The 22,087-nt window shown below is 42.6% G+C and overlaps 1 protein-coding gene across 4 annotated transcripts in view; it reads left to right on the forward strand.

The window, feature by feature from the left end:
- Positions 1 to 20,577, forward strand: part of LOC108936582 (leucine-rich repeat-containing G-protein coupled receptor 5-like) — a 68,097-nt gene extending 47,520 nt beyond the window's left edge. For 3 of the 4 annotated variants that reach the window (XM_029248823.1, XM_029248825.1, XM_018756041.2), the window contains 13 exons: positions 776 to 847; positions 8,477 to 8,545; positions 8,624 to 8,695; positions 10,883 to 10,954; positions 11,089 to 11,157; positions 11,702 to 11,773; positions 11,991 to 12,056; positions 12,244 to 12,315; positions 15,467 to 15,538; positions 15,719 to 15,844; positions 17,563 to 17,699; positions 18,005 to 18,088; positions 18,523 to 20,577. In XM_029248823.1, the coding sequence (XP_029104656.1) occupies positions 776 to 847; positions 8,477 to 8,545; positions 8,624 to 8,695; positions 10,883 to 10,954; positions 11,089 to 11,157; positions 11,702 to 11,773; positions 11,991 to 12,056; positions 12,244 to 12,315; positions 15,467 to 15,538; positions 15,719 to 15,844; positions 17,563 to 17,699; positions 18,005 to 18,088; positions 18,523 to 19,577 (2,038 nt within the window). In that variant the 3' untranslated portion in view covers positions 19,578 to 20,577. The remainder of the gene's footprint in view (positions 1 to 775; positions 848 to 8,476; positions 8,546 to 8,623; positions 8,696 to 10,882; positions 10,955 to 11,088; positions 11,158 to 11,701; positions 11,774 to 11,990; positions 12,057 to 12,243; positions 12,316 to 15,466; positions 15,539 to 15,718; positions 15,845 to 17,562; positions 17,700 to 18,004; positions 18,089 to 18,522) is intronic. The other variant, XM_029248824.1, reaches the window with a different exon arrangement.
- Positions 20,578 to 22,087: the final 1,510 nt, after the last annotated feature.

Consider the following 22,087-nt stretch of genomic DNA (forward strand, 5'->3'; position numbering starts at 1 on the left):
TGACAGTCTTCCCAGCAGCCTGAGCCTCAGCCTGAGCCTCTCATCACCAAAACCATGGTAGTGCTCTTCATCTCTTCTGGAACGGCAGCCAGGCATTGATGAATGTGAGGGCATTTGGGGCAGATTAGTCCTCCAGTCCCTGCCGGTGGAGTTGGACTGAACAGGGTGAGGAGAATAGATCCTTGGAGGGTCCTTCTACACAGGACTTTAACCTCCTTCTCAAGGAGAAACTCAGAAAGTCGGACAGACACACTAAGCTTCAACTGTTGCAAAGCACGTTTTTCACAGTGATATTTTGCATGTTTTCAACCGTCGATAATCGTGCTTTAAAGCACCACTTCTGCTCATAAATAAGTTCTGTTGAGTGTATGAACGAGATTTTTTTGTCAGCTGCTTGGCTCTGCTGTTGCATGGGACACACTGTTAGTTCAGCTTATTCGTGTTCTTATGATTAATCACCTATTAATCACCCGCTGTGCCCACCGTTGCTGAGCTTTGAGTCCAGAAGTGTCCCTCCAGCCGGATTGGCCGGTAACAGTGTAACAGTAGGAAAAACGGTCCCTGGGTTCGCTCCTCCTACGAGCCTCTTTGAGGTAGCCGACGTGAACGTGTCCTGTACGCTGGGGGCAATTTGCTTGTAATGAGCGCACGAGGGATGTCCCCTCCACTCCCCTCCCGTCCCCTCATCTTTTCTCTCCCGGCCAATGGGACGCAGCCATCAGGCCTTCTGTGCCCATTGTGTGCGCCTGACTGTTCTCTTCACGTTTCTCCACAGGCATCTCCATAACAATAGAATCCGCTCCCTGGGAAAGCAGTGCTTTGATGGGCTCCAGAGCCTGGAGACTTTGTGAGTTGACCTCTGGCTTGTTTAAATTTGAAACGTTTCCATTAAAATGCAGAAAATGGCATAAAAACATTACAGGCAACCTCCCCCCAGCCCAAAATATGCAGAGAAATTTTCTTTTTTTTTTTTTGCTTTGCTTTGCTGTTTCGAAATAGCCTACAGGTGCTCTCCTACTGGCCTCTGAAAGCGTTACTGTAGGTTGAGGAAGACGTGTCGCTGAGGGGGAGGTTACAAACACGGAACGGATTGTTTGCGAAGGATTCAGAATTACACGTTGGCTTTTTGCCTATTCTCACGAGTGACCTTCACAGATAGTACAAGCCATTAAAAATGCGATACCACTGAAATTAACTGGGCGGCATGATGCACTTTAAATATGGAATTATCTACAGTTAATGTCCTTATGCTCTGAGTTTTAATTGTAAATCAATGTTTTTATTTGCAACAGTGGGGAGAAAAGCTGCTGATGCTGTTTTTTAATCTTTCATGATGAAAGAAAGAATGCAGGGGCATTGGACATGACTTCCAGTGTCCCTGTACTCTGTCTTTTTTTAAATCAAATTGTGGTCCCACCACTCTTTCACCTTGGCCATATTCATACCGGTTGGTTCTGCTTGTCTCCCTCACCCTGTCCCACTAATGGAAGCAGCTGACTGGACGGGGACAGAATGCTCGGGGAGGGGAGGGACAGCATCTCGGCCTGGCAGGGGGTGGGTAGGTGCTGGGGGGGGGTCCACTCATCTGCAGCTTGTCATAGCCTTATTCAAATGTCCGTGAGCACCCTTTCAAACTGTCTTTCAGCATTTCTATAAGGAAAAAACATTTATAAAATATAACTAATATAGTTAATAATAGCTGTAGTAATAACAAGAGCTTTTTATCCAGAATATTAACACTCTTCAAAACAGAATAGTATCAATATCATTGTTTTTGTTACAGTATCTGTATTATTTGGTTTAATTTAGTGAATGTTGTATTATTGCAACATACAAATCTTTCTTTTTACTCCAAAGCACTTTGAGAAGTTGCTTTTCAAGGCACTATACATAATAAAGTTTCTTATTAGTATTGTTTTATGCCAGAGTTAGTAATCGTATGCTGAACAGTATTCAGATAATTTAGTAAAGGAGGCTGCAAGTAGAACAGCATCTCCGTGATAAGAAACCATCCCACAGTGGTCATTGTGTCGGAGTTCAGACGCACCAGGAATACTCCTTAGGAAAAGTTCATTCCTGAGATGCTGTGTCTCAGTGTGTAATAATAAGTACTGTCCTCGTACTTCCTGACGTTTCAGGAAGACTCAAGGAACCATTGGAAGGGTTGAGTCTGGGTGCAGCCTCACCCTGCCAAAAACACCTTGTAAATGTGCTCAAATTATAGTATTTTGTTTGTTCCCAGTGCAAGCAGGCAATATGAGAGATCTTACCCAACTTCATCAAATCTCTTCAAGTGAAAGTCGAAAATACTCAGATTACTTCCAAATCATGTCTGTCAATGTCCGTTCACCACTGCTGCTCTAAAAAAGTAAACAGAAACTGTGTTTTACGCTTGCATGTATTTATTTGTTTAGCCGATGCTTTCCTCCAAAGCACCTTACAGCATTCGGCTTTTTAGGATTATTTACCCAGTTACAGAGCTGGGTGATTTTTACCGGAGTAATTTACGGTAAGTACCTTCAACAAGGGTACTGCAGCAAGGGTTAGTGTTCAAACCTGGGTCCTTTGGGTGCGAGGCAACATCTCCAACCACTGTGGCTCTATGCCTTTTAACTTTGAACTTCACCTATCCCTCCCAGACTTGGGTTGAAAAAGTTTATATTTCATCTTGGGTCATTCCTTCAACATCCTTCTACGTTAGTGCCAGAGTGGAGGGTTCGAATACGCAAGTCTCTCCCTCCCCCTCCAGCCCCAGTTTGCTTGTAGTATTAGACCACCTGTGCCCCAGAACACCATCACGGAGAGTAATGGAAAGCATATGCTTCTCCGAAAATTGGGCCCTGCTGATGAGTGCGAGGGGGTGCTGACCGCAAGCACTGCCCCTGAGCAAAGGACAGGCTCCACTCATTCATCCAGGGATTAAATAAGTGTACCCTGGAAACTCTGCAAAGCTTTAATTACATTTTTTCTCTATCGCTTTATTTAATCATGCTAATCCAATACACAACCATTATTTTTTATATTTAACCATAATTGTCTGGATTTTCGCTAACTTGCTGCTGTGAAGGAAGCAAAATTGATTCATTTGCTAGATGCTGTTTTCATCCTTCCATGCAGGAGAGGGGTTTGGCTTCGTAATTACTGTACCAAAATCCATGCCCTGCAATGATCCTCGACCGCACCCGCTATTGCCCCTCCCCCCCACCCCCCACAGCTCCTTGCAGACATTTTCATAGCCCCGGCCATGGAAGAGCAGGAATTTCACGTAAATTTTGACTTGCGTATGGGGTTGAAGGACGGTCTATTTACGCAAGTCGAGGGATGTCTGTATATGTATAACCATTTCTTTCCTTTATTTTTTGCAATAAAATATACAGTATTTATATAACTTTTGCTGATTTTTCAATTGGTACATAAAGAGGATGGTTGAAATATTATCAAGGTGATGATTAAAGCAAGCATAAACTCGTGAATAAAAACTAGGTTTACAATTTGATTAAAATGCTACTATCTACAAAATATACATATACATTTACATTTATTCATTTAGCAGACGCTTTTGTCCAAAGCGACATACATCTCAGCAAAAGTACAATTTATGCATTACATTGAGAGAAGGAGACATAGCTGCAGACATGTAACTCTCAGGTAAACCTAGTTTGTTCCCTACCACTTTCCGAGGTTCATCGTTCGAGTAGGTGCATAAAACACAGGATAGACAAATCCCGATACCCACACCATTTTTTTTCTAATTAAATATTATAAGATACACAAATGAGCAAGTACAATGCCAGAGTACACACACACACACACACACACACATTTTCAGAACCGCTTGTCCCATACGGGGTCACGGGGAACCGGAGCCTACCCAGCAACACAGGGCGTAAGGCCGGAGGGGGAGGGGACACACCCAGGACGGGACGCCAGTCCATTGCAAGGCACCCCAAGCGGGACTCGAACCCCAGACCCACTGGAGAGCAGGACTGTGGTCCAACCCACTGCGCCCCCCCAATGCCAGAGTAGTGGCTGAATAAAGGTTGTATCTGGGGATGCTTCTGGAGTTACGATGCATGAACAGTTACACCATAGATGAGCTGGAGAGATTTTGGGCGAAGTAAACAGAGTTTCCGCAGTTCTGAGTGACAGGGGAAGGTCATTCCACTACAACGGATCCAGAACCAAGAATCTCCGAGCTTTAGCTTTCGTGCGTGGGACCACCAAGCGAGCAGAAGTAGACGAGCAAAGGGGCCTGGCTGGGGTGTAGCGGTTGATCAAGACCGATAAATAGCTAGGAGCAGTTCTATTGATGCATTTGTACTCAGTAACCAGGGTTTTGAATTTGATTTGGGCAGATATAGGAAGCTAGTGCAGAGAAATGAGTAGAGGAGATACATGGGAACGCATTCGCAAATCAAACACAGCTCGTGCAGCAGCATTCTGTAGAAGCTGCAGAGGTTTGATGGCAGTAGTAGGAAGGCCACACAGGAGAGAGTTGCAGTAGTCCAGATTCGAAGTCACCATGGCCTGGACAAGTAGTTGGGCAGAATCAGTAGTGAGGTAGGGATGGATCCTACGAATATTATGCAGGATGTATCTACAGGACCGGGTTGTGGCTTCGATGTGCTGAGAGAAAGACAGACTCGAGTCAGTCGTTACTCCCAGACTCTTAGCCAAGGAGGTAGGTGAGGCCAGCTGGGAGGTAAAGAATCTGTTTTGGAGAGATTGAGTTGGAGGTGGTGATCGGACGTCCATGTAGAGATGTCTGACAGGCAGGCAGCAGTGTGTGCGGAGATGTCTGACGTACCAGCTGGAAAGGAGAGGAAGAGCTGGGTATCATCAGCATAGCAGTGGTATTTGAATCCATGGGAGGCTATGACCGGACCGAGGGAGGAGGTGTAGATTGAGAAAAGAAGACATTCACTGACATACATTCGTGTAAAATTTAAAAGCTTAGATATCATGGAAACTGTAGTGAATCAGAGGTTTTAATTGTCACATTTGCATTCAGTACATCAAAATCCATAACATTTGACAGATTTTATTTCAGAAGCAACTTCAAAAAAATTGTCAATCAGTGTAATAAATCAATGAAGTATTGTTTGTAGACACTTGTGAGCAAATCATATGCTCTGTCACACCTATTATTGTATGAGAGATACATAATTGAGGGGGTGCGGTGGCGCAGTGGGTTGGACCGGGTTCTGCTCTCCAGTGGGTCTGGGGTTCGAGTCCCGCTTGGGGTGCCTTGCGACGGACTGGCGTCCCGTCCTGGGTGTGTCCCCTCCCCCTCCGGCCTTACGCCCTGTGTTACCGGGTTGGCTCTGGTTCCCTGTGACCCCGTATGGGACAAGCGGTTTAGAAAATGCGTGTGTGTGTGTGCGTGTGTGTGTGTGTGAGATACATAATTGATATGTCCGAGCCTCTGAGTGACAGCTGGAAAAATATAACACTGTTGCATGGGATTTAACGTATTATATCTTACATATTTGTACAGGTCCCACTGCAAGCTGTGTGTTTCAAGTCAATAAACTAACGTACACCTGGGGTGGTTTTGTGCTTAAGTGAACCAAGGTTGTTCCCTGGGGATACTATGAGCATCAAGTTTTGCAACTAAAATCAAAAAATAAATTGTAACTTTGGGGAAAAAAATTAACAAAAAACTTAGTTTATAATAAAGAAAGTTTTATCAGAAACTGAAGAACTCCTGCCATGTACACATTGTATCCAACATCACTGCACCATGTCTTCAGAATTTTTCCTTAAACTTCACTCTTGTAAATAAGTTTAATTTTCAGTCTATTTCTAATCAAAGTAAAAATTTGTCTTCGGTGCACATATAATGTTTAAATACGTTATCATAATGACATAAAAAATAACTCAGATGATATATAGATGAGTGTGTAGATGAGTAACTCAATTAACATAGTGCATCCAGCACTGTGGGCTAAATACTACTACATCATGTTTGACACTTTGGAGGAAAGTATCTGCTAAATGAATGTAAATGTAAATTCAGGTTTTCCCTACTTCCTCAACTGAATCTTACCAATATCTTAAAACAAACATAGAGTTATGTCTATATATGTATTTACATTTATTTGGTAGTAGGGGTGCCCAATTGATTGTTACCCAGTGGCACCGTAGCGCCATCCATGAGTGCCATCCAATGGAAGGAGGCAAAAAATCGAAAGGGAGCACTGAGAATTTGTGGTTCGGGGCAGGTCCTCTACCCTGTCTACCCCACCCTCGTACCACCCCGCTTAGCAGTTTTCCTGGGGCAAACGGAAGGCCGACAGTAAATAACTCAAAACAAGTCAACTTCCAAGGATGGAGCTCCCAAACAAAGCTGGCGCAGGCACAAACCCCCACTGCCCTTGTGTGACATGACCCGTCTTCCCAGCGCTGGGTAAACAAAGTGCGGTGTCTCACAAGGCAGAGCTTCCTGTTTGTAAACGACGGAGACCTGAGATCTGCCCGCCGCTGATTTGACACGACGTGGAACGCTGCGATTTGGTTCACGTCCCAGACCTGGTGCTTCGTGCCTGACATCACTGACTGTGGAGTGTCTGGCATTCATAAGGGGGGGCACGGCAGCAACATTTCACGGATATAAAAAAAAATTACACAATATAATTCTTTAGTAAATATCAGATATATTAAATATGGTAGTAAGACATAAGCCTAGTCAATGAAATAAATTTTTACATTTCCATAAAGCATAAATTGAATTAAAAAATAGGCTACTGCATATGGTACGTGTACGGTACTTACCTTATATCTAGTAGTATGCTGGCACACAAGAGGATGTTGTTCTTGCGTAATTTCTAATTTTGCCATCTGAGTTATTTCACCTTGACGTTTTTTCGTTATTGTTGTTTTCATGCTAGCTGTTCCTTTCAAGTGCTCCTTTATACGTGCAGCTTCCTTCGCTATCGTATTCAGTCGATACGACTAAACCTTGTTCCTGTGCTATAGACGATAGCCTTTGTCCACCTTCATACTTCCTTATTATTTCCAATTTCATCTCCAGATCGATTGCTGTACGTTTGCGAGGCGGTTCTCGTTTTTCTTCAAGCACACCTTTACCACCAGGCATTGTGAATAATAAAAAGGGTAACGAATATGGGGAAAAAAGAACTACGCTAACAAGAGGTGATGTGTTCACGGCTCAAAACACACGAGAACTGGTTCCTGCCTTAAATACTGTAAAGTAAATGCCAGAAATTTTTTCACCTAAATCCGGATGTACGTAAGTCGAATTTATGGAAGTAGAGGTTTTATTAGAGGTATTAGTACTTATTTCAGTCCTTATTCAGTGTATACTTAACCCTTCGTATTTTGTTTTTTGTACTGAAGTCTCTCGTTACTGTCCAGCAATAGTCTGCAAGCATAGATGAGCTCCGTTTGCTTTGATACCTTTTCTCCATTGCTGCAACATACTGATGAAATCGCTGGCCATGCTCATCTCTCACTGCTCTGCAGCTGAGTGGGAAAAAATCTGTTTGAGAGTGAAAAAATTATCTTTAGTGACACATTCCAGCCAATGAGGAGTTTTTACACCAACTCTCTGCAGTTATCTGCCTTGTTGTTTCCAAGGAGATGCATCATGCCACTAACTTGAAGGCTTCCTTGCCATGCAGTGCAAGTTCAAATGCATCATCTCAAAGAAGTCCACGAGTCTGAGGACCAATAAATAGATCTTCCTTTAGCTTAGCTTCACTTAGCCTTGGAAATTTTCCTCTGAGATACTTGAAAGCTGCTTTTGTGTTTTTCCATGGCTTTAACAACGTTTTTCATTAGACCTAGCTTTATGTGTAAGGGTGGTAACAAAATCTTCCTTAATTCAACAAGGGGTGGATGCTGAACACTTTTCTTCCAAGGCTCCGATGACTATTAGAGTGGCCAAACTCTTTCGATGTAGTGGTTACTTTGTGTAGCCCATCTGCAGACCAAGCAAGAGATCAACAACCTTCAAGTGGTCACAAAGCTGCCACTGATTTTGGTCATAGTTTATGCACCTCAAAAGTTGTTAGATACTGCCTAAGGTTTCCTTCATATGGACTGTATGACCAACTGGAATTGACAGCAAAACATTGCCATTATGCAGCAAAATAGCTTTAAGACTTGTCTTTGATGAATCGATAAACAGTCGCCACTTATTATTATTTTATATTTTCTATTATTGTCATTTCTGGTTTAAATTGAGATCTTTTCCTATATAACTGACTGATCTTTCATCATTCCCAGTTTGGGGATCGCATATACTGACTTAGTAGTATATCTTGAAAACTTTTGCCAATGAACAGTTTAAAGTAGAATTTTCATTTTCTGTGACCCAGATTTAGTAGTGTGAGACTACATTTATTTCGGAAGCATTTCGGCTGTAGACCAGTGATTTACACGGTGGATCACCAGAAATTAGTGATTTTCAGCCGACACTGTAGAAAGTAAACCCATTTCCTTTGTACCACAGAGATTTAAACTACAACAGCCTGGATGAGTTTCCCATTGCGATCAAAGCTCTGTCCAACCTGAAGGAACTGTAAGTATTGGCATAGTTAGAGACTCCTTGTTGCTGTGTGGTACCCAACCAACTCACCTCATTGTTTTCTGTTTCTAGGGGCTTCCATAGCAACAACATCAAGTCCATCCCAGAGCACGCCTTCATTGGAAACCCATCTCTTCTTACAATGTAGGTCCTCTTCACTCAGCACCAAATCTTAGCAGCTAAGACAAAAAAGAGACTGACCCCCAGGAGCCTCAATCAGATCACTTTCAGATTCATATTTATGGCTTCCTCTCTGATGCAAAGAGCCAGAGAACATAGTTTAGAGTGGTGCGCAGTTTTGCTCAGAACCTATGCTCATCTTCATGAACCTATAACTCCAGTTCAGCATTCCGTGTATCAGATAAATTTATAGATGCTTTAAATGTAGCAATCCTCAGCTGGTGAAGAAATACACTTCTACAAAGCATGTAATTAGAGTGCTCTGTGTCCCTGGTTCATATATTTTCTGTCTGTTACATATTTATTTTTATAACTATTGACTGGGAGCAGTATTTAATGCCATGCAAGGGTTTATCTATTTACAGTCTAAATCTTTGTAAATCATAATCCTCATAGCGTTTTAATGGCACTTGCAACGTCTCTGCTTTCTGTTTCTGCTTATTTTCTGTTTTGGTTAAACATATCTGTCCAACACAATTATAGCAAGAAGGAAATGTAGTTAAGCAGAGGCAGCCAGCCGATTTCCCCATCACAACCTTTGATGTTTGCCAGTTCCATCGATTCCTGCTGTGTGTTCGCTGGCAGTTTCTGTGGTTCTGTCATCCGTGTGAGAAGATATACAGTTCTTCTCAGCATCTCTGCATCATAAAGTTGAGCCTCATTGAGCCTTGTTTCTTACACTCTGGTTCCTTAATTTATGAACGTAACTGGGACCAGAAGTCCATTCATAACTCGGTTTGATCAACATAATAAAATAGAAATGTAAATATAAAGTATGTATACATCCCTTGATATATATGCTTGTTATGTTCTGTAACAATCTACATTTATGTATTTAGTAGACGCTTTTCTCCTAACTGCGATCAAGATCAGAGTAAACAAAACAAAGTCTGTTCTACAGTAGACAGGGCATTTAATATCTTATTTATTATACAATTTGCTTGATCGGTTATTTTCTTTCAATTTCTGATAACCTTGCAATACATTAAACTTAAAGTGTAAATATGCCTGAAAATAAAAATGTGTAGTCTGCTAAAAGTCCTACTTAATTCCAATTGTTGACTCATTAATCCCAGAAATATCCGTAGTGTTGTCTTGTTATGTTGTTATTGATCACAGATACTTACAAACACCAGACACAAACTGTAAACACTTTGGGAGTGTGTTTTGCTGCCAACTAGTGGCTCATTGCAGAAAAGCAACAGAAATTTTAGAAAATGGCTAAGTGAAGAAAAGGCAGTTGAAAATAAGAAAAATATTCCTCATTCCTACAGTCCTTCAGGTCTGATACCCAATTTTTCACATGCCCAGTCCACAATTATTAATACTCATTGAGTGGTCTGGTTTTTTTGAAGTGATGAAGTCATTATTTTGTAGATATAACCTTTTATGGAATTTCTGTGAACAGCTTGTTATTACTCCACAGACCCAGTAAATTGTGAAAAAAACTATTATAAAATAAATAATATCTGCATTTATTTGTAATTTAGAGTAGAAGAAAATTGTTGCTACAACACACACACACAATTCACTGACCTGATCCAATTAAAAAATTGAATAATGTTTTTAATTGTTATATCTGTTCAGTGTTTTACACTACCTTTTCCTTCTGGCATTAGGCACCATTTAAGACCATTTAGGGTGAACTTAAAGCGGGCTTGGGATGAATTGGAATTTTCCCCGTAAGAAATAGTGGAATAAGTAATTTCTTTTTCCAGTTTTTGATGTTTATTCCATTTTGAAGAACAACCTAGAACAAGTTAACAGGGGATAAGTGTAATCTGGAAAATGTATCTTTGAAAATTCATAACTTGAGCTATTTTGTAAAACGAGAAACTGGTGTATTGTGTTAAGTTGAGCCCCGTTTGGTACGCAGTGTTATCATGCAAAACACAGGTGCAGATACACGGCCCAGTCGCAAGTGGGTTCCAGTCTAATGGTCCTCCTGACCACTTCATATTTATCAAGTGGGTGCAGAGCACGTCAGCTCTCTGCGTTCTTCTCTTTGGAGAGACAGCCACCATGTGCAAGCAGCCCAGAGGGATACCCAGACTGAGCCCAGACCACATCCGCCCTAATGGAACAGACACAAGGGAATGTAAGCGTCTGGACGGCTAGTCTCAAGTTCACACCTTTTTCTATTTTAAACAGATTCTTCTATGACAACCCCATCCAGTTTGTGGGCAAATCTGCCTTTCAGCACCTGCCAGACTTACGGACGCTGTAAGTTCAACAATTAGCCGCCTGTTTCCTTTCACTGCATGGCTTCTGAAATGGGCAAGGCCACAGACTGTAAAGTGGAAAACTAATGCCACTGCATCTGTTTTCCGATTGTTACCTGTCTACTTTGTGTCTAGGTCTCTCAATGGAGCAACAGAAATCACTGAATTCCCTGATCTCACTGGCACCAAGAGTCTGCAAAGCCTGTTAGTCCGCCAAGCTGCCTGCAACGAGTTCATGCATACACACCTTCACACATACAAACAATACTGCAGTTCTCTACACTTAAGTGTTAGGCAGATGAAATTTGTTAATTTAGCTCATGTTTTTCTCCAAAGCAATGTACAGTGTTAAGCTACTTTAAATGATTTACTTATTTATACAGCTGGGTAACTTTTAGTGTAGACAGTTCAGGGGTACTACAGAGGGAAGTAGCTTCAAACATGTGACTGCTGTGCTAACTTCTTTTCCCAAAAATCACACTTCTGACACCAAAGAGCCTACCAGTATTAAAAAGTAGTCAGTAAGGTCCACTAGGGTGTAAAACTGTCCAGGAATCTAATTTCTAGATAATATCTTTGGGTTACAAAGTTAATGCTTTATGCAAAGTAACTTGCAAGATTTGAACCAGATTCCTTAATTTTAATGTGCTCACTGCTCTGTGATATTAATGAAATACGCTGTAAAGACAGTTAGATACACATGACCATTTCTGTATTTCTAATTATTTCATATACACTCTCTTTCAAGGACCATCACCGGGGCACGGATTACATCTCTGCCAAGCACCGTGTGTGACCAGCTGCCCAACCTGCAAGTGCTGTGAGTCACTTTTATGCCAGTTTAATGGACATAACCATTTGAAATCTATGAATACTGTTATCTGTTTTCTGTTTATAAATATCTCTGAGAATTTTTTGTCTGATTCTGATTTTTGAAAACATAGTGCTGATAAGTCAAAGATGTATGCAGGAGTTTGTCATATGTATAAGGCAACATGATGACCACATATGCATTATATTATTGTCTGTCCTTGCAGGGATCTCTCTTATAACCTGATCCAGCATCTCCCCAGCTTCAGTGGATGCATGAAGATTCAGAAAATGTGAGTGCCTTTTAAATAATGGTGGTGAATAAATTACTTTTAATGAGCTGATTAAAGGCTTTGATGGACAGTTATATCTTATGGAGTGTTCTGCAAAAATCATAATGGCGTAGGACTGGAGGCTCTCTAACCTCCTTACAATTCACCATGTGAAGCTTCTGCCTCTGTTTTGCATTGCTCCCTCCAGTGACCTCCATCACAACGAAATCCAGGAGGTGCTGGCGGACACGTTCCAGGAGCTGACGTCCCTCAGGACCCTGTGAGTTCGCCACAAGGCCGCCACGCTTCGGCCGCTATTCTGACAGGCCGACAGCACCTCCTCCGCATTGCACACACTTTCGAAAACTAGAAGCAGCCTCATTTTCCAGAAGCTACATTTCTTAGAGCACTGCTCTTTGTAAAAAGTCACATGCCCCTAAAAACACAGTGAATGTTAGTGAATGTTACTCACTACTCTGTAATATTGGTAGGCTTGTTTGGTGTCAGAATGTCACTTCAGGGAGCAGTGAAAAGTACGAGGTAAGTTAAAAAGTATCTACAATAATTTGCCTTTATTTGCCAGATTTTTAATATTGCAGATACTTTTTGATTTACCCTCATAAAAAGCATAGCTCTTCAACAGAACAACCCACAAAGTTAAAAAATAAACCCTACACTAGAGTCTTCGTGTTTTGCAGGTGTTCTGTCCAAAGTCCCACCTATATGAAATTTCTGCAAATAGCTAGGTAGGCCCAGGAAAAACAACTATAAAATAACATTTATTTATGCATTTATTTATAATGTATAAGAAAAATTGTTCAACACACAATTCAGTGAAATACGACATTTAATTTGTTCAGTTTTCTATTCCAAATGTAGACTAAATAAAGTAGACAGAGCCATAAGGAAGCTTTCTCAAAATCGTTGTTACTCCCATGCTTCTTGAGCTGCTTAAACATTTGTCAGTAGGATTCCACGACATTTTCTAACTCCCCACTCATCTTTATGCCCCTCTCCAGAAATGGTCACGATGTTTAATTTTTTCCTGGAGTGCCTTCATACTGCGGAAAATATCCATAAAAACCTCCACAGTTAGCCTTGGAGATATGGGAAAAAAGGCAATGGCACAGGATTCGCTGATATAGGCGTGTTTGCTACTACATCAGATTCAGAAAAGCTTTTATGACTTAATAAAAAATACATTATTATTTGTTTTTAAAAATTTCCAAGAACAAACCAAGAAAAGTAAAACAGTGCAAAAAAAAAGTGAACACGAAGGGACCTCCTGGATGAGCAGTCTGGGTTGACCAGAACCCCTAGGGTTCCCCTGCTGGAAATGCTGAAATAGCCTACATCACGCAAGACAAGTCTGCTATAATACTGTTGAGAGTGGACCCCGGGGATTTACCAGGTGCTAGTTAGCATAAGGCCCAGTACACTGGCCAGTTTCAACAGTCATTACCTGAAAGCTTGTTCCTGTTATCTTAAATAGAGCAAAACATTGTAATGACAGAGTGATGAGACATGGCTAATTTACAGTATTTGGGCTGTACAACATACATCTGTACTATATAGAGAAGTGTTTTTTCTTTTTTTTTTTTGTAAGTGGCTATTTGCTGATTGCAGAGCCTGTACAATCATCCAGCAGAGTGGGGCCTCTGAACCAAGTCGGCCTTATGAAAGTGTTTCAGCATTACATCAGCATGTGTTTCATTCCCCTACTCAGCGGTGCATCCTAGGATGTGAGCTGCCTTCCGAAGCCACGAGAAAGTTTTCCACTGCTGGTGCAAACTTGTCCCTACAACCCCCAGTAAAGCAGGGACAAGTTTTTCCTACTGTGCCTTCAGCCTTATTCTTTTTTCTGTCGTCATTTTGTGCGAAGAAAGCTTAGCTTTACACACAGAGTGGACATGATTAAATGGAAAGCACCCGCGTGTTACTGCAAGTCGTCATTTCTGCAGGCAAGGGGGCCGCTGGATGAGCACATGCAAAGAAAAAAAAATCTGTAAAATTCCTCTGAGGAGTTCAGAGAAAAGCTCGGGGATTTTTGGATTGGCAGAAAACAGCGCAAGGCCTCTCCATTTTCCAAATCCAGTGCAGTTTTACTTGCCATTAGGGCATTTACACTTCAGAGTGCTCACTCTGTCCTGCTCAAGCCTGTCTCCAGGGTTGGAGGGTTGGCAGGCCGGCATCCAGCAGACTTTAGGAGTCTTTGCGGAAAGCGAAGGAGCTGGCCATGTCCACTCAGTCAAAGCAGGTATTTGGCAAAATTGTTAAACAGTTTATCCACTAAAAACTGGCCTCCCATCTAGGGTGTACACTGCCTCATACCCTGTCCTTCCAGCTCCTTACCACCATGACCATGCACTGGACATGCGGTTATTGATAATGGATGGTTGAAGGATAGATAGATAGATAGATAGATAGATAGAATGTACAGTGCCATTAGTATTACAGTTGACATAAGGGATTGGCCCTGTAGTCTGGCGTTGCAAAAAATCTCAGCTGCAGAGTTAAACAAGGGGACTGCATGTGATTATTATACACAGGAAATGTGTGTAACAACCTTGATATGACATTTTATTCCCAACAGTTTCCTATTGACTGTCAAGGGATCAACTCAAACAACATGTTAACAATAAACAACCAAGTGATTGTATACATTTGGTTCAATCCGTGGGGATTATGTCAGGACGGCGCTGGCAAACAAGAAAAGGAGCAGGAGGAGGCTTCAGGAAGAACACTGCGTTTGCTGGCTCCCACCTGCAGATTTATGAGAACAGACAATTCTACATTTTTGGACAGTTACATTTTTTTAATGAACACAGGCGTTACTACAGTTGAACGAGCCAAACGTTCCACACTATCGGTCATATAAGAGCTTGCTTTGGACAAGGGTAGCTTCCAAGTGCAGAGGTTCATAAATCAGCAGCTCTTTTCAAATACCTAATCCCATTTTCTAAGTTCAAATCAAAGGTAGGGTTCCGTAAAATTCATTCCTAGCAATATGCTGGGATCTTAGTTTGTTCATCCATCCATCCATCCATCCATCCATCAGTAATAACTTGCAAGGTCATGGTGGTCCAGAACCTAAAACAGGGTACTAGGAGTTCATATAGACATTTAGGAGGCTTCCTTGATTTGTTTTCCTTGTATTGCTAAAATTCTGAGAAAATTCCGAACCATGGAAAATATCACTGGTGAAACGTTACAGAAATAGTTATCTTACAGGGAACAAGATGCCAGTCACAAGATGCAATGTGACCCACACCACATTTTCAGTGGAAATGCTGCAATAGATAGACAGTAACATTTCTTGGCAGTTTCACCGATACAGCATGTTGAGCGTTGGCGAATACAGGTGTTTTGTGCACAGTGGCTCTTTGGATGTCTGTTGGTAAGTGGAACTTTGTTTAAACTCTTTTTCCTAGTGACTTGGCATGGAACAAGCTGCACTCAGTGGACCCCCGTGCCTTCTCCACTCTCCCCTCATTAATCAAACTGTGAGCACCGCATTTATTTACTCATCCACTCTTGTTTGCATTGGATGGCTCAAATCAATAATTCCCCCCACCCCTCAACCCCCTCCCCACCTTGCTCGGTAAACAGGCCGAGTGTAAACGTGCATAATGGCTCCCAGGCGCACGGAGCTCAACCGCTGTCTTGGCCGCTTGCCTTTGCAGGGACCTCTCGTCTAATCGACTATCGTCGCTCCCGGCAGCTGGCCTTCACAGTCTCACCCACCTGAAGCTGGCCGGCAATGAGGGTTTGCAGGAACTGTTGTCTGCAGAGAACTTCCCCAAGCTGAGGTAGGTCTCATCCAGTCAATCCATGTCATTGGTCAATGATTTAGCACCACTTTCTTCAAGTCTTTTGGTTGCCAGCCTTTTTTTACAGCTATTAGTTTTTTCCAGGAATAACCCATTTTGTCCCACTTAATATTCAATTATCACACACACACATACGCACACACACATACGCACACATTGTCCGAAACTGCTTGTCCCATTTGGGCTCGCGGTGAGCCGGAGCCTAACCCGGCAACACAGGGTGCAAGGCTGGAGGGGGAGGGGGGACAACCAAGACGGGACGCCTCTCCGCCACAAGGCACCCCAAGCGGGACTTGAACCCCAGACCCACCAGAGAGCAGGCACAGGCCAAACCCACTCCCCACTGCACCCCCTTCAATTATCATTTTATGTTAATTTTTTTTTTGGAACAAAAGAAGAAGACACAGATTTAGATCCAAGTGTCTTCAGTAGCTGCTCATTGTGAGCCAGAACCAGTTCCAGGAAAATATGGGCATAAGTCACCATGAAGAAGTCATTAGTCTATCACAGGATACTCAAAACACACACGTGCATGCACACACACGTTCACACATATCCTCTTGAAGAGCAAAGGGAATATGGGACTGTATGGTATTGAGAGGAAAGCCATATGTAGACAAGAAAAACATGCACAGTTCACAGAGACAGCTAGGGCCAAGGCTGACACTGATTTATCTGGTTTACTTTTTACTCAGCAGGATATTTATGAAGGTAATTCAGATTAGTTATCTTGCTTACAGGTAAAAACATTACTGTTTTACTGAAATATGAGCATCTAACCTTTGGGTGATTTCTTGAACTTCTAATTGCATTGCTGAAACTTTAAATTAAATCAGTTATGATGTTTTACGCAATGGTTAGAGGATGACATCACGCCTTAATACTGGGGCGCCATTTGTTGAGGGGTGAAAAGTCCCATCAAGTGGAGTCAAACGGGTTTAATATAATACACACACACACACATTTTCAGAACCGCTTGTCCCATACGGGGTCACGGGGAACCGGAGCCTACCCGGTAACACAGGGCGTAAGGCCGGAGGGGGAGGGGACACACCCAGGACGGGACGCCAGTCCGTCGCAAGGCACCCCAAGCGGGACTCGAACCCCAGACCCACCAGAGAGCAGGACTGCGGCCCAACCCACTGCGCCACTGCACCCCCTTAATATAATACTGCATGGTCAAAATACAATGACTTCATCAGAGATAAAAGTGTTTTGAAATGTGATGACGACAAAGAGCTATGCTGTGCGTAGTCTACCCCATTTACTTGTACTGTATTTCTATAAACAGCTCATCTAATATTCAGTTAATCCAATCATCCATTCCAATTAACTGTAAATATTTTGTTTAAAAAATGTCTTACTATGGGTTTAACTGGTAAGTGTGTAGTCTGCTGAAGTAACTTAAACAGTGCAAGGAGGTATATTAGTGCAGAATAAATAGTCAAGAACAGAGCTCCCCACAGCATAGAACCTGGTTTACTTCATTTTGTTGAGTAATATTGTATTTGTATATATCTTGATAATTTAAGATTTCATTTAGCAGAACCTGGGCTCAGTTTAGCAGAAATAAATACGGTAAATACTTCAAGGAAATATGCCATAACACTAATATTTAAGCTGAAAGTTAAAATTTCTGAGCTCAGTGGAGGGTAGACGGTGGGTGTTTTGAAGTTCTGTCCCATCATGTTTGACAGGGTGATGGAGATGCCCTACGCTTTCCAGTGTTGTGCCTTTGTATCCTGTGAGAGGTCCCAGCACCCCTGGGATCGAGAGGAGAGCAGCAACAAGGAGGAAGCAGATCGGAGGGACCCTAGTTCTGTGTCCCACTCTGGTGTGTGTCACCCCCTCGCAGTTAATAAGCAACTTATCTCAGTCATATGGCATGTTTTTAATCAGTTCTGACAGCTGTTGATCGAGTTTGAACCCAGCTGTAGTATAGATACTGTGTGATGGACTGAACTCTTAGCAGCCAAATATGTAGTCCGTATGCCTTCACCAGCAGGAACACCTGAGTCAACAGCTGTAAATCCTAGTGCAAATATCTCTTTAATCAAGGCATTGCAAACATGTACGACACTCATGGAGTCAGCGGTACAAGAAAACCATCATAAAAATGACACTGACGTTCAATTCCAGAAGACCACGACCTGGAGGACTTTCTCCTGGATCTTGAAGAGGACCCCAAGTCCCACCACGCAGTACAGTGCTCCCCAGCTCCAGGTGAGAGAGAGGATCCTGCAGAGGATCCTGCAGAGGATCCTGCAGAGGATCCTGACTGTGGGCACAGCGCATGAGATAGGTGTTAAAAAGTTTGCAAACAGGTACATTGAATTGGAAACACAGATTGTCATATCATGGGCTGCTTAAGCTCAACAGGTTAGAATCTGAATTTGAACTGATATTCCATTAAGACCTGCAGTGCGTCTTAACATTGGCTGAACTCAAGCATGGGAATCATTACTGCTTTTAGTTGAATCTCAGGTGTGAATCAGCCCCTAGACAAAAGGTGCATGTAAAACTGGAACCCTCTTATGTTCAGGCACGTTGTATCATGATATGACCATTGAAATACTGAACCTAGGTAGTCACTCATGAGGCTGTAAATTTCAGTGATCAGTGACCAAAAGTCATCATGCTTTTGTATTTGCTTGCAGGCCCTTTCCGCCCATGTTACCACCTCTTTGGGAGCTGGCTCATCCGGAGTGGGGTTTGGATTATAGTCGTGCTGTCCTTCATCTGCAATGGAATGGTTGCAGCCACTGTCTTCCTGTCCCCCAACTTTGTGTCGCCAGCCAAACATCTCATCGGGCTTCTGGCTGCAGCCAACACACTCATGGGGCTCTCTAGCGGTGTCCTGGCGGTAGTGGATGCCCTGACCTTCGGGAGCTTCGCCCAGTATGGGGCTTGGTGGGAAAAAGGCACAGGCTGCCGGGTCACTGGCTTCTTGTCCGTCTTCTCTGGAGAGACATGTGTCTTCCTGCTGACGACCGCTGCCCTCGAGCGGGGTCTCTCCATCCGCTGCTCGAAGAGGGTAGAGGCCAAGTCCACCATGGGAAGTGTGAGACTGGTTTCGGTCTTCTGCTTTGTCCTTGCACTGGCCATCACTGTCCTGCCCCTTCTGCATGTCGGAGAGTATGGTGTCTCATCCCTTTGCCTCCCGCTACCCTTTGGTGAACCCTCCAGCCTGGGCTTCATGGTGGCTCTGGTTCTTCTCAACTCCCTCTGCTACTTTGTCATGACCGTCACCTACACCAGGCTTTACTGTAACCTGGAGAAGGGCGAACTGGACCACTTTATGGAGAGTGCCATGATCAAGCATGTGGCCTGGTTGCTGTTCACCAACTGCCTGCTTTACTTCCCCGTGGCCTTCTTGTCCTTCTCCTCCCTGCTTAGCCTCTCCTTCATCAGCCCAGAGGTGGTCAAGTCCATCTTGCTGGTCATTGTTCCCTTGCCCTCCTGCCTGAACCCTCTGCTCTACATTGTCTTCAACCCACACTTCAAGGAGGACCTGCGCTTGCTCCTGAAGCGAAGCGGCATGCTCCAGAGGAACCAGCGGACCAGCTTGGTCTCAGAAAACTCTGAAGATGCCGAAAAGCAGTCGTGCGACTCTACACAGGCTCTAGTTGCCCTCACATCATCCGAGAACTTCAGGGGCAAGCAGAGCACCGAGATCTACCATCCACCAGTACCTTTCGTCCCATGCCATTAGGCCAAAACATGACCTTCCATCCTGGGTTCAAAACTATCCAGTAACACCAGACTCCTGACTGTCATCCTGAACAGCAGGTGAAAACTGCACGCAAAGATACTGTGCTCATTCACTTCAGCTACATAGCCAGGAAGGTGGTGCGGTCGCAAAGCATGGACCAAAGAAAATCTGAGCTCCACTTAAGCAACCTTGAAGAGTCCAATATGTAGACGCATACCTGCAAATGCTGCATTTCTCTCGGGACATCGAGCAGCTCTGTAAATGTCAAGAGTTTTTTTCTTGTGATATTGAATAAAATTTAATTTTTTTTTAACGGGCATTAAACAGCATTGTGAAGAAGAGAGGGCAGATCTTGGACACAAATTTTAGGTTGCAAAATTCACGAGCCCACTCGCTTGTTTGAAATGAAGGTACTTAACCATAAATTATTCCAGACTGGAGAACAGTTATTTTATTTCTCAGAGCAGTCAGCTCAAATCTATTATTTAACTGTTTTGCACATTAGTACCATGCACAACAACAGTTCCATTCCATTGACATTTCCAGTACATTAGCTAAAAAGAGTCGTACTGTAGTTGTTATCATTAAATTGATTGTATAACTGAACAGATTTGTATGACCTTTTTTAAATCGTTAAAGGATGCTATCAAAATACACAATTGTAAGGATATTTTCATGTGGATTGCAAAGTAATACTTCCGTATGCCATTGGAATGATAATGTTGGGCATTGCTTCATGTATGCTCACTTTCACTCACACAGGATCACAATATGATGGCTTGATGCCCTCATAGCAGGATTCAGGGTGTTGCGAAATCATCACAATAATTCTTCAAGTGGCACAATAAGTGAGTCCAGCTAGAAAGGGGTGATGGAGATCCTATTATTAATAGTACTTACGTTTGTATATACCTCACACTGAAAGTGTGTCTGTGTGTGTATAGTTACACTGTGACAATCTTGTTATCCTATGTAGACTATGACAGTGATTTGTAAAATATTTCATTGCTGTATGTTTTTTTTTTTTCTTTCTCTTTATTTTTTAATATTGATTTCTTTTGGATATGTTGTCAGTTTCTGTTTTTTTTTTTTTTTTTTCCCCCCCTTCCGCTCCTTCTTTTGGGACCCTTCATTTATGTGTGTCATTTTTCCATTCCATGTCTCCAAGTGTAGTGTTTGTTTGTTTGGCTTGTATCACCAAATCTTCTTATATATTAGTGACATTCAGTCTCACTTCGGAGGGCTTTTGCTTTGACGACGACTTTCCTCTGTTTTTCCATGATGTTATTGTGACACTAATGGCATGTTTTCTCATAACATTGCTAGGACACTAATGCTATAAAGTATGGAGTAGTGTTCACCAAATGTTGTACAAGCGTGCAAAAATTGTGAGTGATATTGAATTCTTCCCAGAGAAAAGTAAGGGAACGAGAACGTTTTCTGGCTTGTGGTCCTTCAATTCGCAGAGGTACAGGCAGAGGGTCACAGCACCAAGACTGCTTCGGCTTCAGTGCCAAATGCTTACGAAATGTTATACACCCTTTGCGGTAGAGTCGCAGTCATGCATATTTCACATTGATGTGTGTTTCAAATTATTTCATTGTTTTTGTTGAGTTAATATGGACATACCAGTTGAGAACTATGAGCAAAAAAGAAAGCAAAAATATGTTTATGGACTTTACATTGACAAATGGCCCCACAAGAGGGTCTCCCAAGCCTTGATCTCAGTATCCTGCTATGACCATCTCTGGACATCCACTGTTCATGAACGTGAATATTGCATTATCGCTTCCCATCTTGCTTCTTCCACAGCAAAATGCACCTCATCAGCAACTCTTTCACAAAAGAAAGCTACCGACTCACCTCGTTGTATCCATTCCTGTTGTTCCTCTCGCCTTTTGTTCACCTACGTTGGGTTGACAGATGGATGAAGAAGTGCACCGGGAGTGCTTTGCACAAAAGACTAATAAAGTCCTGGCAGCACAAAAGGGCAGAAGTCATTTCGAAAACAAGCCACAAGATCTGTTCCCTGGCCCATCGTGTGATGCATGGAAACCGGAGGTTCCAATTTCTGAAGGATTTATCAACTGCAAAGTTGGCATTTTTTCCCCTTGCTTCAACATTTTGCTCCTCACACATCCAGAGGACTTTGGATGATGCTATGAAAGCTCACGATGACCAAGTAGCTCCTTACGGGTGTCCAGTTCTTAGAAACCAATACGGACGCATCACAGACTGCTTAGTTCCTCCACTGCAACATGATATCTTCCATGTTCATAAAAAGCGCCACTCATATTGGTTGAACCCCTTCTCCTGAAAGCCCTCTGCTTCTGTCCATTTAGTGTGGCACTAAAATATAAATCACTGTGTCAGAAATGCTATAAAAATTTGAATTGTAGTAGCTGTTACAGACTATAAGCTCCTCTGGTGTGACTAGAGTAGGTTGTAAATGTAACACATTTATACTTTAATGGTTCATTAGATGACTTTATTGCCTACATAGGTCAACA

This window comes from Scleropages formosus, chromosome 24 (assembly GCF_900964775.1).
Source record: "Scleropages formosus chromosome 24, fSclFor1.1, whole genome shotgun sequence".
In the NCBI taxonomy this organism is placed as follows: domain Eukaryota; kingdom Metazoa; phylum Chordata; class Actinopteri; order Osteoglossiformes; family Osteoglossidae; genus Scleropages; species Scleropages formosus.